At 36.0% G+C, this 17,821-nt stretch overlaps 1 protein-coding gene across 3 annotated transcripts; it reads left to right on the forward strand.

Moving 5' to 3' along the window:
- The first annotated feature begins 488 nt into the window (after window positions 1–488).
- On the forward strand, window positions 489–14,655 carry LOC117920367 (TSL-kinase interacting protein 1). 3 transcript variants are annotated; one of them, XM_034837838.1, is made up of 15 exons: window positions 540–555; window positions 712–818; window positions 2,241–2,471; window positions 3,870–3,952; window positions 4,040–4,087; window positions 4,997–5,106; window positions 8,279–8,363; window positions 8,465–8,747; window positions 10,848–10,985; window positions 11,090–11,241; window positions 11,356–11,594; window positions 11,683–12,058; window positions 12,945–13,364; window positions 13,465–13,593; window positions 13,861–14,655. In XM_034837838.1, exons 3-15 carry the CDS (start codon window positions 2,348–2,350, stop codon window positions 14,086–14,088), a joined length of 2,415 nt encoding a protein of 804 aa, XP_034693729.1. In that variant the 5' UTR covers window positions 540–555; window positions 712–818; window positions 2,241–2,347; the 3' UTR covers window positions 14,089–14,655. The 3 variants fall into 3 exon arrangements, with proteins under 3 accessions (XP_034693730.1, XP_034693729.1, XP_034693731.1); XM_034837839.1 differs by lacking the exon at window positions 712–818 and having other exon boundaries at window positions 489–555; XM_034837840.1 differs by lacking the exon at window positions 540–555 and having other exon boundaries at window positions 614–818; window positions 10,851–10,985.
- The last annotated feature ends 3,166 nt before the right edge of the window (window positions 14,656–17,821 follow it).

Genomic DNA, 17,821 nt, shown 5'->3' on the forward strand with positions numbered 1-17,821 from the left:
AAATAATTCCAATAATGGATGACATTGAATTGGATACCATATCTCAATTATTGAAAAATAAAAAGAAAGAGACTTGGAATGTACAAGCAAAAGGAGTCTTTAGATGATATTTCTTTAATCTCAAGTTTCATTGAATATACAAAAAAATGTTAAGAGTTGACTATATTAATACTATCTATTTCAAAACCCTAATATCAAGAAATGTAACAAGTAATGAATACGATCTTTATTTATATCACGTAAAATATTTATCTAGCATCAATACAAATGATTTACTATTTCCCTCTAATTTCATAATTTACGTGGTGATAATTATTTCCCGTCTTATTTTATAATTTAAACAGTCATCATTAGGTTTTTTTTTATTGTGTAGTCATCCCCATTTACTTTTCACCCATTTATACCTCCTATTGCATGTGCCATGTTCCTTTCATATTATATACAACCATTAGAAGAAAATATATTTTACCTTCTCTCATGATTAGGTCAAGATCTCAACATTTCATAGGGAAAAAGGAAAAATAGGGGGAAAAACAAAAAAGGAAAAGGGCGAAGGTGAGGACAAACCTTGCGATAGACTCAATATTCAATTTTTTTTTCCCTATCCTTGTAAATTTCGAATAAGGCCTCACATTTTGCCTCTTTTTATTTTTTATTTTTATTTTTCTTTTTCTTTTTCTTTTTCCAAATTAAAATTTCTTTCTCTAACAGCAGACATCTGTCAAAGATTCTGTCTGAATTTTGTTCATTTCTCACCGTTTGCGATCATCATTTCAAGCATTCTGAGGGTTTTGTTGATCCTTCAGATTTCATTTCAGGTATTCTTGAAGCCCTAAATTTCATAGTGTTTTCTGGATGTGATTTGTGTTGGTGAATAGCTCGAAACCCTAACTCTGTTTGGTTTCCGAGAAAATGCAGGAAAAGTAATGAAAATCAAAATTTTCGACCTAGGGTTTTGCGGTTTGGGGAAGGAAGAAAATAGAATAGCATAAGACTCGCAATTTTTATCTTCTTTTCTTTTTCCCTGGTTTTCTGAACAGTCAAACGCAGTTCTTTTGGCTTTGTTTTGTGAGGAAGATCATAATCATGGTTTTATTTGTTTTGCTTGCTACATATCATTATTGTTCCTTGAACAATGTACATTTGTAGATACAGTTTGATGGTGTTTTGTTAGTCTCAACTGAATTGGGCAGCTTGTGATGTCTCTAGGGTTTGTTCTTTTGCTTTTGTTCTTCTTGTTTTTGCTAACACTTAGTTTCTGGTAATGTTATGATTAATCATGCATTGAAGTCATAGTTTGTATTCATTACTCATCAAAAAAACAAAAATTATGGTTTGGTTCATGTTATTCCATCAAACCATTTGAATGCTAGCCTTTTCTCGTGGTTTGAAGAATGACAGTTTTGAAGGATTCACTATTGTAATAAAATTGCGTGGTGTCTAAAATTTGGCCTCCCTTTGGTTGCTATATAAACACAGGAAAAGAAAAGAAATAGAATGTAAGAGCTATATCCTCTATTGTTTTTCTTATGAAAATTGAAAACTCAACTCAGCTGACAAAATGTGTATTGAACTCACAGGAGGAGGTTTTTTTTTTTTTTTTTGGGATCAAATGCTGATCTACACTATGTAAAATTTTATGTTTTTTAATTTAGACTTGTTTTCCCAGCAACCAATAGGAACCTTGTAGTTAGTATGCTTCTCATATTTATATTTCAGAGCTTTGTATTACCAGCAGAATGGTTAAAGATGATCATTGTTGATCAAGGATGGATGCATATCACATGTTCAATTGAGTTTTCTTTTTCTTTTCTCTGCTGATCAGCATGGCTCTCCAGATTTCTTTTTAAAACTCCTTATTAATCATGACTTTGTCTCTCACCACCTAAGAAGACAAAAATAAGTTACCATCAAAAAAGAAAAAAGAAAAAAATCATAAAATTTATTTAGGTAGCCGAACAATCAAAGTAACAAGATTTATGCATACTATGTTTATGCTTATAACAGATACATGAAACTTCATGATTCTGTTTTACAGAATGGAATCCTTTTTTATGAGTTCTTTATTTATTTAAAGCAAGCGAGATTGGTGCACATCTTCTCATGCATGTGCTTTTTCATGCATACGGTTGGCCGGATTCTTGATAATGGGATCTTATAACAACATACCTTGATATTAATTGATCTTCCTCGTTTTTCTTTTTTTGGATTCTAAGTTGTCCTCTTCTTGTTATAAATAGATCGCTGCATTTGGGCTATCTTGTAATTTGGAAGTGAAAGGATTTATCATTTGCGACGTGGGAATCTGAAAAGCATGAAAATCTAGTGTTCTTGTGATGACTTTAACATGCAGACTGAGGCACAGGTCTCTTTAGACTGTCAGGCAGTCCCTCATCCTGAAAATAACGTTATCAAGGATGGAGATCCTGGTGCACTCCCATCATCACCAAATCATGTTGCACCAAAGCCTGGTATGTTCTTGGGACTTATTATTTCTATTTATTGTTGGGTTGCAATTACCTTGATGCCTCTAGTAATTTTAGGGACCTGTATCTTGATGCTTTTTGAGTAACGTTGACCTCCACTATAGTTTTGCTAATGCTATAGAGACACTAGATACCTCTTAAATAAGTGTGTTTTAAATCGAAGATTAACAATCATTTGAACTAAATTTTTTACGGTAAACTAAAGGTCTACAATGGCCCATAGGATCAAACCTTGGCCAGCATGGGCTTGAACATAGCACAACCTTACCCTAGCACAAATGAGACTCAGGCTGGGCCTGGCCTTAAAGTGAGGCTCAAGACTAGGGCAGGTCCAACTCCAGTGGAGTGATTTTGACCCTTTAAGTGGGGTTTCAGATGCGCATAGTGATATTCTCCTTTGAAGAGTGGAAAGATGGCAGGAAATTGGGAGTTGATAAATACATCAGAGAGTGGAAAACTGGAAATTGAACTTGACACAAGCTAAGGTGTGTCAGCAAAGGTGATTTTTTTGGTGCCATGTTTGTTTTTACAGAAAAAAAGTTGTGAAAAAAAAAAACTTTGCAATGATGGAGATTGGAAGTGGAACAATTGATAGTATCATCATTAAAATGGCTACCACTATTACAGGAAAAAAAATTAAATACCCTTACCGATTACAGCAACTCATTAAAGACATACCAACTATAACAGCTATTCAACTCAGCATTGGTGGCATTTATGGGAATGAATCCTAAAGCAGCTAAGCTTGGCTTGATGACTGAACCAAGCCCCAGGCTGGAAGGCATATTTGTGCCCTAAGCTTTCAGATCTGTCCAAGCCCTAAGCTTCAGAGCCAAAGCCTTTAGACCTGTTGGGATCTAACTCTTTCACTCCATGTTGGCTGTAAAGCTTTTAGGCCTGAGGTTTGAATGGCACAGGCACAAGTTGGTCTGACCCGACCTGACTTGTTTGACATTCCTATGGTAAACCCTTGGAGAGAAGCTCCTTGATAATATTATCTCTCTGTTGGGGAGGGCTTTGCTATGTTTAGAGGTACATGGTAATGTTAGGAGCATTTTCTGCAATGACTCGTAATATTAGGAGAGGTAATGTAACTTTCCATTATTATCCTCTTATCTATTACAATATAAGTTTTGTTTCTTATGCCCTTGAGGCCTAGCTCAAGTGGTAAAGGGTGGGGGAGGGTTTGTGGGAGGTTCTAGGTTCAAGTCTCAATGGGGACCAAAAATTTACTTATCAAAAAGAAAAAAAAAAAGTTTTGTTTCTTATAAAAAGATTTTTTATGTTTTTATCTTTCATTGTTTGAGGTGCTTTATTAAATGTGCTGCCATGTGTGAAAATAGCAAATTTCACTTCATATTAGTACACTGATATCTGATGCAGTTAAAAGGCAAACACGGCAATGGGCTGCTTGGACACGTCAAGAGGAGGAAAGTTTCTTCACTGCATTGCGACAAGTTGGCAAGGCATGTTTTTCTTGATATGTTTTTGTTATTCAACTTCTATACTTTGCTATAGGTCCTAACTGCAAGAATATCAACTGTTAATTGCAGAATTTTGAGAAGATTACTTGTCGTGTCCAAAGTAAAAACAAGGATCAGGTGACGTTCTTTCTCATTAGGTTTAACTTCCAGATGAGATTGTGATATGTTTGATGGTTGATTGCGTTGAAGAATTAATCTATGTAAAAAGCTTTGTAATGTTTTAACAGTTATTTACTTTCCAATATTTACTTCAAAAAATAAAATAGAATATCTTGTTATGCACTTATGCTAGTTCAACTATGTACCTTTCTTCTTTATTCATAGACTATATTGTCCATGATTTGTTACTACATCTATTAGGCTCCACGTTCCAACTTATGTTCAAGTTTTTAAATTTCGTCTTGAATGGAGAATTCTACTCAGGCCTTTTAAATATAAAACAAGGTATTAAATAATTAGGCGTTCTTTAATAGAAGGACATAAGTGATCTACCAAAAAAATAGGACATAAGTGAAATGGTGTTGGACTGTTGTTTCTGAAGGACATAATTAGGTGTTCTTCATAATTATTAATTTATATCAATGAATTTGTTCTCTTATCAAGAAATGGATGACATTAGATATGAGCACTTTAAAAGGGAATTTTTTTTTTTTTGTTACATATTTATTTTTTATGTTTATAGAGGAGAAATATAAAAAGAATAAGAAACGGTTGAGTAAATTTTTAACCTTAAACCACCTTTTAGCAGTACTCACTAATTTTTTAAGACAAAGTTCACAATTGATTTGTCCTAGAAATTGCCAAAAACAGTCAAGTTAGCGCATATGATTTGTGTCCAGTTTTGCATTTGTAGTGTAACTTACAAACAAGATGCGATTTTAGTCCGTTACTCATCATCTTATGTCGTATGTACCCTATTGCTTATTTTGTTGTGTATGAAAACTATATTGGATGCTATCAGCGGGCATTTGACAAGTCCTTGCTGGTCTATTCTTCTAAGAATTTGGCAGTCCTTGTGATTTGCAGGTTAGACATTATTACTATCGTCTGGTGAGGCGTATGAACAAGCTGTTAGGTCCAGGATTCTCTCTGGATGCAAAAAACTCTAAGGATACTAATGCTGCGATGCTGCGATGGTAACCATTAACTATTGATTAATTTATTGCCTTTTATCCAGATTTCAATTATTATATGCTAGAGGATCTTTTTTTATATTTTATTTTTAACTTAAGATGGCAACTGCTCTATTTCAAGGTTATTTTCTTCCAGTTATATTTTTTGAGAAAAGGTAGAAGTTGTTAAAGAAAAAAAGGAATTTAAAATAGGGGCTTGTTTGGCTAAAGAAAACCTTCTTTCACAAGAATTTACAATTTGGGCATTCTTTGTCTCACCAGAAATTAATGAAACTTCCAAATTTTTCTTTAGTTTCTGGATCGGCCCTTTTCTCTATCAAGTTGCTTTCAATGTTATCATTGATATCATATTCTTTCTTTTTAAACCAGATCTCAATATCTGGATGTATGATACCTTAACAACTGTTTGACGCAAGATAGGTATAGAGTGAGCTCATTCTGGTCACTCTGTTGAACCACCTAAATACCATTTGAACACCTACTATGTATGTGTTTGGTTGTGCTTTTTACTGCATCTATATGAGAAGATCCCTGGTCTGATTGTGATTTATCTGTGGACGTTAACGAGATGCTAAAATATAATTAGCAATCATTCATCATATTTATTATATATAAAACTTTTACCGAAAACACCAAAGGGAGAGGGGATGGGAAGACCTTGGCCGAGTGTATAAGGATGCCCAGAAAAGAAAAAGGCTTAAAATTGACAGTAAATGCCAGTGAAACTAAACAAGGATAAGCTCCATTCTGCTAAGGAATGCCAAGGGGTGAGAAATATGCTCAGGGAAGGAAGTACTAGTGAGGGTTACATTTTTTTTTTTCCAGTTGGGTGGCCCTCAGTACTAGTGATCAAGCTGGTGGTTTTTGGTCATGTGGGGAAAAAGGGCGTTGGAAATTTCAGGGGTTGAAAAAGGAGAGAAAAAAAAAAGTTGGGGGGAGGGAGGAGGTTTGCCTACTTGGTTTTGTGTCACTTTAGGACTCTTGAAGAAAGTTTTTGTGAGTTTTCTCAATGTTTGTGGCCCTTGTGATAGATAGGAGAGCAGAGTGCTTTCTGAGGAGTTGGGGCGTCTTATGGGTTAGTGAGGAGGATCTTGGTGTATAGCAGGTGATTTTAATTTGGTGCATTATCCTCATCAGTGGAGGTTCTGTATGAGGATATTTTCAGCCATGTGGAGTCATTTTTGGATTTTTTTTTTCATGAGTTTTGCTTGTGTAGTTTTTCCTCTGTGGGTGATCCTTATACATGGGTGGCTTGAGGCCGAAACCTAAGTCTTGATTGGATTGTTTCCTAGTGAGTGCTGATTGGAATGACATTTCTCAAGTGTGTCGTAGAATATCCTCTTGAGGCTCATTTTGTTCACTTTCCTGTCCTCATTGACAATGAAGGTTTGAGGCTTGAGAGATGTCCATATGGATTTAGGGATTTGCGGTTGAAGGAGGAAATCCAAGTTTTGTTATTGCTTGCAAGTTGAAGACACCGAATGACCTAAAGAAGTGGAACAGGAAAGTTTTCATAAATTTGGCATTCTATAAGTGCAAATCTTGGAGCAAATTAAGCATTAGGAGTTGGAAGAAAGAGAAGGATTAGATTTTTCTTCTGGAGGAATATAAAAGGCTGCCAATTTTAAGGAAACTAGTTGGCTGCAATAATCTAGGGTTTTATGGCTTAGACAGGAGACAGGAAAACTAAACTTCTCAATAAAATTGCTAATTCACATAGATAAAGTGATCGTCTTAGGAAGGTGTGCCTTTCCGAGGATAATGATATTTGAAAAGGGGTGGCTCTGTTTGTTTATTTGTTAATGTTTGTATGTGTGTGTGTGTGTGTTTTAAAAAAATAAAAAATAAGAAACAAACATATTTATTGATATGAGTTTAACAAGAAGAACAAAGGATGAGAAATCCTTCCAAAATGTGCAAAATCTGATCAAAAGAAGAGGTGAAGAAAACTTCTCCGATGGAGTAAAGATACCATTCACCACTAGAGTACCACACACAACCAAGGGGAAGCTACTGGACACTCCTCAAGGGGGTATAGGATTGGTATTTGAAAGGGGCAGGGATCTGACTGGTTGCGGGCTTTGGTATACCATTAGGAAATTATGGATGTCTTTCTAAGCTTTCACTAGTATTTATGTGAGGAATAGGTGGTGAATTAAGTTTTGGATTGATGTTTGGTTTAGGGTGAAGACAGCTCAAGGATGGTTTACCAGGTGGTTGTTGTTGTTGTTTTCTTTCTTTCTTTGTTTGTTTTTAGTCTCTGATTACTGGTGCTCCAAGGGTGGGCAGGTCATCAGAACCCAAGTTCTACCAGAAGTTTCAACGATTGGGAGTTCGAGTGGGTTGTGGATTTTATGTTTGACTCTTACAGATGTAGCATTGTGGAGAATAGGAAGGATCTGGAAGGAGTCTTCCTGGGGTTGTTTTTCAGTTAAATTGTTCTCCTAGGTGCTTTCATCTCATCATTCTTTTATCTTGAGTTTTGTGTGTGTGCGGGTGTCTTGGTAAAGGAATCTTTGGCTAATCTAGTATTTTGAAAATGGATTATAAGTATGGGAGTCAGAATCATGTTAATAGAATTTTTATTTTTATGCTTTCATAGAGTTATTTCAACTATTTTGCTTCTAGTTCATTTTTCATTTTTGTTCAGTATGTTGGGTAAAATTGAATGGTAGCTGTTTTGATATCCTCTGGAATTTGGAAACAAATTCTTGATGGTGACTAGCCCTGGAATCTCTATTATTTGGTTGTGTATCTTATTAGGATCATTATGTGACATGGTTCATACACTGGAGATATGAAGCACCGATAACAGTAACAATAATTCAATGTTTAATGGGGACCACAATTTCATCTGTTGGTCCAATCCTGTTCTTAACTACATGGCTTGGTTTCCTCATCCATCATCAAAGCATTAGTCCTGACTGCATAGACGCTGTATTCATAATCAGTAGTTAGTAAATATCATGCTGTGACTACATTTACATATTTATGAAATTGAATCATATTTCCTGCCCATGTCACCAAAGAACTGGTTAATGGTTCCCCTTTTTATATTGTTCATTATACTAATATTATTGTATATTGGTTGATGAACTTGTAAGTTTAAACCTTTGGAGAAAATTACAACTGCCATGATTCAGGATTCCTGTTCTGTGTGTGACTTGTGTTACAGGTGGTCTTTACTGGAAAAATATAGCTGCAAAGCTTCAAAACTTCATCTGAAACCCCGGAGGTTTAAGATTTTCATAGAAGCCCTGGTTAGTAGGGACCATCTATATTCCATTATTGAATGCTTTCCTGCATATGAGAGCTTGATTCGTTCTGCATGTGGACTGACCAGTTTATCTTTGCCATGTAGGAGCACCAACTATTGAAAGACCGAAAAAAGAATATAAGAAAACGACCTTCCCAGGGGGGAAATTGTTCTTCCACAGCTCCAAACACTGTCTCTAGTCAAAGCAGAGCATCAGGAAATGAGACTCGTGCTGTTAAACTGGTTCTAGTTGAGAGTCAAAATGTTCAAAAATTAGGACCTGGAAAAGGATCTTCATTGAAGCGGAATGTCAATGTAGGTGTTAACCGTAGCAACAGCAAAGGAGACTCATCTGCCATGAAAACAGCAAGACAACGACAGAAACCAGGTTATCTTTTAGTACTTTTCCCCTGATAAAATACAAATCATAAAATTGCTTCATTTTTTTGGCCGGTAGGAAATATTAACAGGTAAAAGATCAAATCTGTTGATATTTGTTTATTGCATTAATTTTTGAGTAATTTTTTGCATTCACAAGCATCCAAAGTCTACTTGCTGTATTGACTCTGAACTTGATTTTAGTAGATGCCTCAGATTGTGCGGGTTTGGAGTCTTTATTTTTATTGCAATCATGAAATATAGATACTTATATGATATCAACCTCTTCTGATTCCAGTGTTGGCCTTATACAATAGGCTGTAGTTGGTGGCATCCTAATTAAACTATTATGTGATATTTTCACTGAAATTTCTAGAAAGCTGAAATCAATTTAAATCTGTTCGTACCTCCAAGTCTCTTCAGACACCTTGTCTTTCAGATTAGAAGTCTAGTTAACTTATGTTATTCTCCTTTTTTTCTTTTTTTTTTTCAGTGCATGTTGACCATATGATTGGAAATGGTGACATGAAGTGAATGTTATCATCATTGTTCTCCCCCCCTTCTTTCCCCCCTTTCTTTCATTCTCTTATTTTCCTTCTCCCTTTTTAGGGATTAGGAATTGAATATTGTGTTGCTGAATATTCTATTGCCTTCTAGTCATTATTGGTGTTTTTATTTGGTGGTGAATTATGTGAAACCTTTTCCATTAGGCCAATGATGAACAAATGCAGTTCCTCTCCTGGGTTTAGTTTTAATGGGCATTATGCAATTTAATTTGCATACTAGAAAACTAGGTTCTTCTTGTTCAAATATCCCTGGTAAAGCAATTGCTTCACAAGAGCTCTCTCTCTCTCTATGACTCACACACGTGCTTGCTCTCTCTGCGTCTTTCCACATTCAAATACTCTTGGTTACCCTCTCTCTCTCTCTTTAATGCACATGCATGCACTCGCTCTCTCTACCTCTCTCCCTCTTTCCACATTCAAATACTCGTGGTACTCTCTCTCTCTCTCTTTAATGCACACACATGCACTCACTTTCTCTGCCTCTCTCCTTCTTTCCATATTCAAATACTCCCGGTCCCCCTCTCCCCCTCTCTCTGTGTGACGCACACACATGCACTCATGCTCTCTGCCTTTCTCCTTCTTTCCACATTCAAATATTCGGTTCCTCTCTCTCTCTCTCTCTCTTTGGCGCACACACTTGCACTCACTCTCTCTACCTCTCTCCCTCTTTCCACATTCAAATACTCCTGGTTACTCTCTCTCTCTCATTTACACACTTGCACTCGCTGTCTGCCTCTCTCCCTCTTTCCACATTCAAGTAATCCTGGCTCTCTCTCTCTCATGCACACACATGCACTCGCTCTCTCTGCCTCTCTCCCTCTTTCCGCATTCAAATACTCCTGGTTTCTCTCTCTCTCTCTGTGCTAGAGACCAGCACCCAAGTCAGCTCCCATCATCATGCTACATTTAATCCTTTGGGTTTGGATGTGTCAAACACCTACCTTTGTATTAGCTTGGGCCCTGTATTGTACAATTGAAAATGACCATTAATATCTAGTTATTATCTCTATTTTTCTTTTCTTCTTTTGTACTCAGGCACATGTTACTAATCTCTGTTGTTTGCTTTGCATTTTCGTTTGCTATAATAGACACAAGGCTACTTGATAGGCTCTTCTTATATGACCAAATAGTCAAAATGAGGCTCAGTGATCTTTACTGTAATATTTGCCAACTAGAAATCTATGCTTAGAAGAGATAAATAAATGTTTTTTAGTAGGTCATTTTTGTCTTTCAAAGTTAGGATTCTTAGGAATATGTTTTTCCTAAGATTCAGATATAATTGAAATATATACTTAAATGGTAGGGCCTATGACTGAAGAACAGATATTTGTTTGTTGCATTTGGCACTTCTATTAGTCTATGCTATAAGCACTGCCCTGCCTAAATAATAGGCCTTTCCTCTGATATTTTCCTGTGATTTTTCTTTTCTTTTTGGTATCTGATTTACTGAAATAATAAACGCAAGTTCTTACGATATGCCATTCCATGGTCAAGTGCCACTTTAGTAAAATTTTGGTCTGGTCTTGTTGATTTTGGATTTCTAGCAGCTGCTGTTTCATCAGCTGCATATAAAAGATGGGAAAAAGCTGCAATTGCTGGGGTTTCTCTGGTTGCTGATGCTGCAGAGCATTTGGAGCGAACAACTAATGATAAAGAGGTTGAACATGACCAAAGTGCACCAGGTGAGTGTAGGCCAGCTTTTGGCAATACATTCTTGAAAGAAACTGAAAGCAGGACTCATTTAGAAATCTTCATAGCCATCTGATATTTACAGCCCTATTTCTAGGGCAAAGGGGTTTTGATGCTGTTGGAGAAGTTCTTCCCCCAGTTCCCACATTTTCACAAAATATGTTTGTTAAAAGCAATGTACAGACTTCTACGAAACTCAAGCTCCAGTTATTCCCAATTGATGAAGGTACTCGAAGAGCCTTGGAAATGGTAAGTAGAGAAGGAAATCATTTTAGTTGTTCCATGTAGAATTGGAGTTTTAACGGATGGATAAGCAGTAATCAGAAATTTAAAGGAAATATTTGGATGATCATCTTTTCACAGGATAAGCATAATCCTCACCTGGAGCTTACTTTAAGTACTCGTAAAAAAATATCATCAGTTTTGGAACATCTTACTCGCAAATGGGGCAATTCTGGCATAGCATCTGGAGAGTTGATGCTTTTTCCTTACAGTGTTCAGAGGGGGAACCTAGCAGGTCATCCGAGATGGACTCAGGACTCCAGTGTCACTGCAGCAGATGTATATGAAATTATTGGAAGTCCACCAGTTTTCCGTTTGAGGTTTGTTATTACTTTTCAACTAAAATATAATGCTTACACATTAATGCTGCTGTACTAAACCATCCTGCTTTGTGGTGTCTTTCTAAAGGTATGGCTGGTTTTCAAATACTGAGATTAGTTCTGTAGCATTTCAAGCACCTTTAGCATCCTGCACCATTCTGGGTGAACATAATATGGAAGTGAATAATAGGAAGAAACAGATTATGGATTCAAGGCCAATACATGCACCACCACCAACCGATCATCAATCTGAGAAACTTGTTGAACCTTGCAAGGATCGATCAACCTTATTGACAGGTAACACTGTCGTACCCTCGTCCAATAATGCACAGGAAGAGATGACCAGGTACGTCAATGTAGCTTCCAACAGCAATCTTATGGAGTCCTCTGAGGCTGCTGCCAATATATCATGGCACCAAAGGGAGAGCGAAGATGACAGTATCATGATGCCACTAGAAGAAGTGGTAATTTTCTCCTCCCCCACTACCCCTCCCCTACTGCAACTCGCTCCACCCATTACCATCTTGTCAGCATACGGGCCATCAATACAGATTTGGGCTTGTGCATCACTAACAACCTTCAAATTCTTGTGATTCATTGCCCAGTTGTCTCATCCAGCCTTAGCCTGAAGCAAAACTTAGGGTTTGCAATATGAATCCTTCTCCACTGTTGGGATGTCTGAAAAATCTTCTTTTCTGCTAAAATACGAGATTTCAGCTCCCTGACAAATCTTATCACATCCTTTTCATAACCTAGTTGTGGCTTCTGTGCATTATACATGTGCATTTTCAGCAATTGCTACCACTGTTTTTCTTTTAACAGATTGGAAGCTCTTATTTGATCATCATTTTATTTATAAAATGCAGCTGCTATTGATGATTTGATGAGATTTCCTCTTCTATTCATTTTTTGTTTTTGATTTTTATTTTTATTTTTTTATTTTTGTAAGACTTAGCATTTTTTCCCCCTCTTAACTTGTCAATGGTCATAGACAAGATTGACTATTAATGGAGTTGACTATGATGGTACACATGCCTTTCATTACCACAGAAAAAATTTGAAAATTGTTTCTCTGACATTTAAAAAGGATTATCACCAAATAATAGAATTTAACATATTAGGAGTTGCAATGTCACCACAGACCCCCTTCGTTGTTTCAGGTAGAAACCAATTTTCATTCTCTAGCAAGTAGAAAGCCAACTTGCTATTGGGAAATACCTTCCATGGAAATGGATGGAAGCTTTGTTTATTTAGGTTGTCAATATAAAACTAGAAAACTAGTAGCTTTGGTGAATTTCTGCATTTATAATGCCATCTTTTTTACTTGTAATTTTTCCTGTGTATCATTAGGATGACCTTAGAATAAGCAGTAGTACTGCCCTATCAACTGGAGAATGGGCTGACAGCCTTACAAACATAAGTGTTGGGGATCTACTCGCAGACGTGTCTCAGGAGATGGATACCAGCTGCGTAAACCCACCTGTTTCTGGAAGCTCTCAATATCCTCAGCAGATCCCCTTCAGTTGTGATTCATTTGATGCTGCAATTGCTGCTCATATATCCAAACATCAAGATAAGACCAGCTTTCAATCAGCTTTGGTATCCCATGCGCCTTCCATCTGGGATGCTGAAGAAACATGTGATGGCTTCTCATTCCAAAAGAATCCTGTTTTTCATCAGGAGGTTCTTAGTTCATCCAAAATTGCTTCTCCAGGGGCTAGTGAACAGATTGCTAGAATTAATTCAGTGGGCTCTGGCTGCTTGATTGAGGTTTTATTTCATAAGCATGTTATATTCTAGATATCTTACATGGCAGAACTAATAACTGCTCACCAAGTGAACCATATGTAATATTTCAGTTTTTTTGTAGGAGTTGCCCAATGTGGAGCGACTTTTGGATGATCCTGCTCATGGAGACCTAATGGATGACAGTCCATCTGATCCTCACATGCTGGATAGTACTGCCAAGGATCTCAGTGGGCTTGCAGATATATACTGGGTACCTATTTTCTCACATCTACTTTCTTTTCATGTTACTATTATAAGCTTCATATTCCATTCAAAGTTTGTTCACATTCTGAGGCCATGGGAATGTTTTTGTTACTCCTAATGAGTGTACCTATCTGTACCCTGTCCTAAAATGCTGTCAACATGAACTTGAGAAACTGTATAATATTGAACCATAGGGTGTATGAATCCTTATATTTACCATTTTTAGCATATTATTTGGATAGGTGAGCTGATTTCCTTGTTCTCCACATTGCAGCCTGACTCTTTAGGACCCTTAGATTTGGATATACCTTCCTCTAGATACCATAACGAAGATCTAATCTTAAGCGAAAGCCTCAGTGGTTTGAAAAGCTTGATAGCGAACAGTGTGGATGCATTTCAAAATTGCTCCTTCTTCGGTTTGGACAAGAAAGAAGCTGCATCAACAGTTGAAGCTCGAGAAACGGTCTCATTTGCAGATTTTAAAATTGGCAGTGGAGTATAACATTTTACCCAGTTAGGAGCTCAGGGATGACATTCTCACATCCATCTTATGCGCAGAAGTACAAGAAGCCTGAAATTTGCCCTCAGAAACTTGTAGCTAATTGCATTTCAGCGTAGCGTGGCAAGAGAATGGAAGGTGCTGTTACTTATAAAAAAAAAACAAAAAAGAACAAAGAAAAGAAAAGCAATGGAAGGTGCGATTGCGAGCCAGGAGGACCTGAGATCAGACTTGTGCTGAACAATTACCCCTCTTCATAAAAATCTCCCCGTTGTTTGTACAAAAATAGACATGGAAAAATTTCATACAGATTTTTATGTGAATTGCTGATAATTTTGATACATTTATGTAAATCGCAATCTAGAAGCTGCTGATGCGAGGGGCTGTTTATAGTCTCAAAAGATATAAATAAGGGTGACTGCTCTCTCATTCAGTGCAGATGCCAGATTTAGATGATCGCTCCTATGGCTCCCTCTGTAGCAGTCTTCTAAAATAGCATAGGCTGTGAGGGTGTTTGGATGCATTCTGTAGGATGATCTGACTTTAAATAATCCAAAATTGTTTCCCAACGGTCTACTTGCAGTGCATTTGTTTTTTAATCTTGGTTTTGGTTTTCTTTTTCTCCCTTTTTAAAGGGGCTGGGGAATTGAGATGGCTTGGCATTGGCTCTTAGCGATCGTATTTTCCCTTTTTCCCTCATATTTTGGAATTGATTTATATTTGGGAACTTGAAACACCGCCATACTCCTCCATTCACCTCTGTTAGGACTTGATATATAATAGCTGGGGAGTGAAAGTATCATTTATGCAAGACTACCTCATGCACCTACCTATTAATCCAACTTTACTTGTGAATACATGACCTCAATTTTGAGTCTTTTGATCTTGGCTCTAGGTAATAGCCTAGTTTTTATCTTTGACAGCGCGCGTAAGGTCTTAGTTTGTAAGGATCGCGGATCTTTCTCCTCATAATTTTTCGAGAGTAATTAGATATGGGTGCATCATTTTGCTCTTTACCCGGTGGAATGCCGTCCGGCCACATCACTTTGACTCATGACTGGCACAGTTCCAAAATGAACGGGACTGACTCGGTCATGTGGTTGCGGTTAGGCCGGCCGATGTGGATGTGGATGTGACCTATCTAAACTAATCACAAGTGAGCTAGGTGTCACAGGCATGAAGTTTCCCACAAGATTACAACCAAGAAAACCCACAAAGACACAATATTATAGGACTCAATTCCCCAACTTGTATTTTTTTTTTTTTTCTAAAGGATAAAGTCTCTCACAATCTTTTTGGTGAGTTTAAGCTCCCTCTTTCGCTATGTTTTTAAAGGTCGTCACTCTCTTTATACCTTTGTATATGTGTCTATTTCAAAAGTTACTATAGTCCTTTTTGTAGATGTGGCATTGACCACTCCCTATTTGAGGAGTAGACAATCTTAGTTCTATTCAAACTGAAATTACAATTAGAATTTGCTCAGTCATATTCAAATCACAATAACAATTAGAATTTGAACTCCTAGTCAAATTCAAATTATAATCAGAATTTGAATTCAACTCTAAGCTTTCAAATATCTTTGACTCATTCCTCATCCATATGAAACTCCTCATGTTGCTACCACAAGCATCAATCCACATTTCAGCACCTTAAGTTATTGGTTCGTGGTGCAACACGTCTTCCTTAGGCTTGCCTCCATTGCCAAGATGCCTCTTTAATGTTTTGCCTAAGCATGCTCGTTCTTGTGCCGTAAGTCAGTCCACTCATGTGCTTGAATCGGCCCATGCATTCGATCAGCTTACTGTAGCATCTCTAGGCAACCCATTGCATGCGTCTCTAGACAACCCGCTGCATGCATCTCTACGTAGCCCGTGTGCATGTTAAGCTCTTTCTTGGCCTACACATCTAACAACTTGCCTTGATGCCAATCATTCCCTTGGCTTGTGGCCCTTTGTTGCTCCTTGAGCATGTCAACCATGCTCATATTTGTTCTCACATTTGGATCGCACCCATGCCAAGGCAACCTCCATCTTATTGTTCTTTCGACACCATGTCATACCCAACCCCTCTTCTTAGTGTAACAATGAGTCATAGCATTGTGCCCATGATTCCTTATCTCCATGCACAAGGCATTGCATCCTTGTGCTAAGTCGCCTCATTGCACAAAACATTGCACCCTTATGCCACCATTGAGAGGGGGAGGTTACATCACACCCTGTGGCAATGCAACCACGGGTTGCACACCACCACATGTCGTGGAGTCCATGTATGGATGTTAACAAAACTTGTCCACTTGTCTTGCTCATGTCTGAAGCCTTGTACCAAAGCCCTTAGGTGTGGTCACACCTATGCCACCTTGCACCTTCTCTCTCTTTGAAATTTCTAGGGGAGAATTGTGTTTTGGGTCCAATTGGGCCTAAAAATTAAGATCTGGTCCATATATCTTACATAATTAAGTCCAACACTCAAAGAAAATCTAAAAATTGAGAAGAAGGACATTGTCCTTCATTAATTCCTAAAATACCCTTAACCCTTACATAGGCACATAGTGAATGTGAATTTCAATTTTTTTTTTTTCCCTTTTCTATTCCCTATCAAGTATTACTCATTTCTAACTTTTTTTTTTCTTTTTCTTCCAATCTATATTTCTATTTTATGTCAAATAAAAAGCAATAATGTTTTTCTTTTTCTTTTTTTCATTTTTAAAGATATTCAATCTTTTCACTCTTATTATAAGCAAGGATAAAAATTTGGGGATTTTTCATCCAAATATTTTTTATCTTTTAGTTTAATTTTCATTTTTTATTTTAAATTTATATTACCCTTTCATTTATACTTTTCTCTTATTTTTAATTATTTTTTATATTTTCTACATTAACCATATTTTAAAAAATTTAAAAATTGACTATCACTTCACTCTTATTATATATATATATATATATATATATCCTTTTAGCTTTTAAATTTTTAATATTTTTATTTTAAAATTTTTTAAAAGATAAATTTATTTAAAAAAAAAAAACTAAGATATGAAATTCTAATATTATATTAATAATTTTTTTTATTTAGATAGATTAATGCAAAGTATTTTGACTCACAACAAGAAAATTGTCAATACAATTTTTTAGTAAAACTTTCGAAATTAAATTTTAGATAAAATATATTATATAAATTTTATCTAAAAATTATTAAAAGTGGTATTTAATTTTTTTATTGACTTTCAAACTTATCTAATTTTTTACTTGAAAGGTAATAGAACATGTTTACAAAAAAAATGGTTTTTCATTTTTTAAATAAATGAGTATAAATATATTAAAATAATTAAAGATAATTTTAGTAAAAAATTTGATAAATATGATTATAATTTTAAATATAGATTCATTTGGATAAAATTTCACCAAAAAAAAATAGTTGAAAGAAAGAACATTGTTAAAACTACAAAAACAAAATATGCAATTACAAAATTTTGATGATGAAATTTAAAAATAAAATTCGAAACAATTCTTGAGTGAGAAAATTTGAGTACGGAAAAATCCTTGAGTGGAAAAAAATGGGAAAGTTTTTCAAAATCACTTGAAATCCTTAACAAAAAGTAGTATTGTACACCCTTATATAATTAGTAAATTTGTCTTGTACAGTTAATGTAATACCCTTGTACAATAACTTAAATTTCATACATCATCTCATAAATATCTAACAATAAGTCGATTAACCATGTTTGCATTGGTTTTGTTTT

Source organism: Vitis riparia, chromosome 8, assembly GCF_004353265.1.
Source record: "Vitis riparia cultivar Riparia Gloire de Montpellier isolate 1030 chromosome 8, EGFV_Vit.rip_1.0, whole genome shotgun sequence".
Taxonomy (NCBI): Eukaryota; Viridiplantae; Streptophyta; class Magnoliopsida; order Vitales; family Vitaceae; genus Vitis; species Vitis riparia.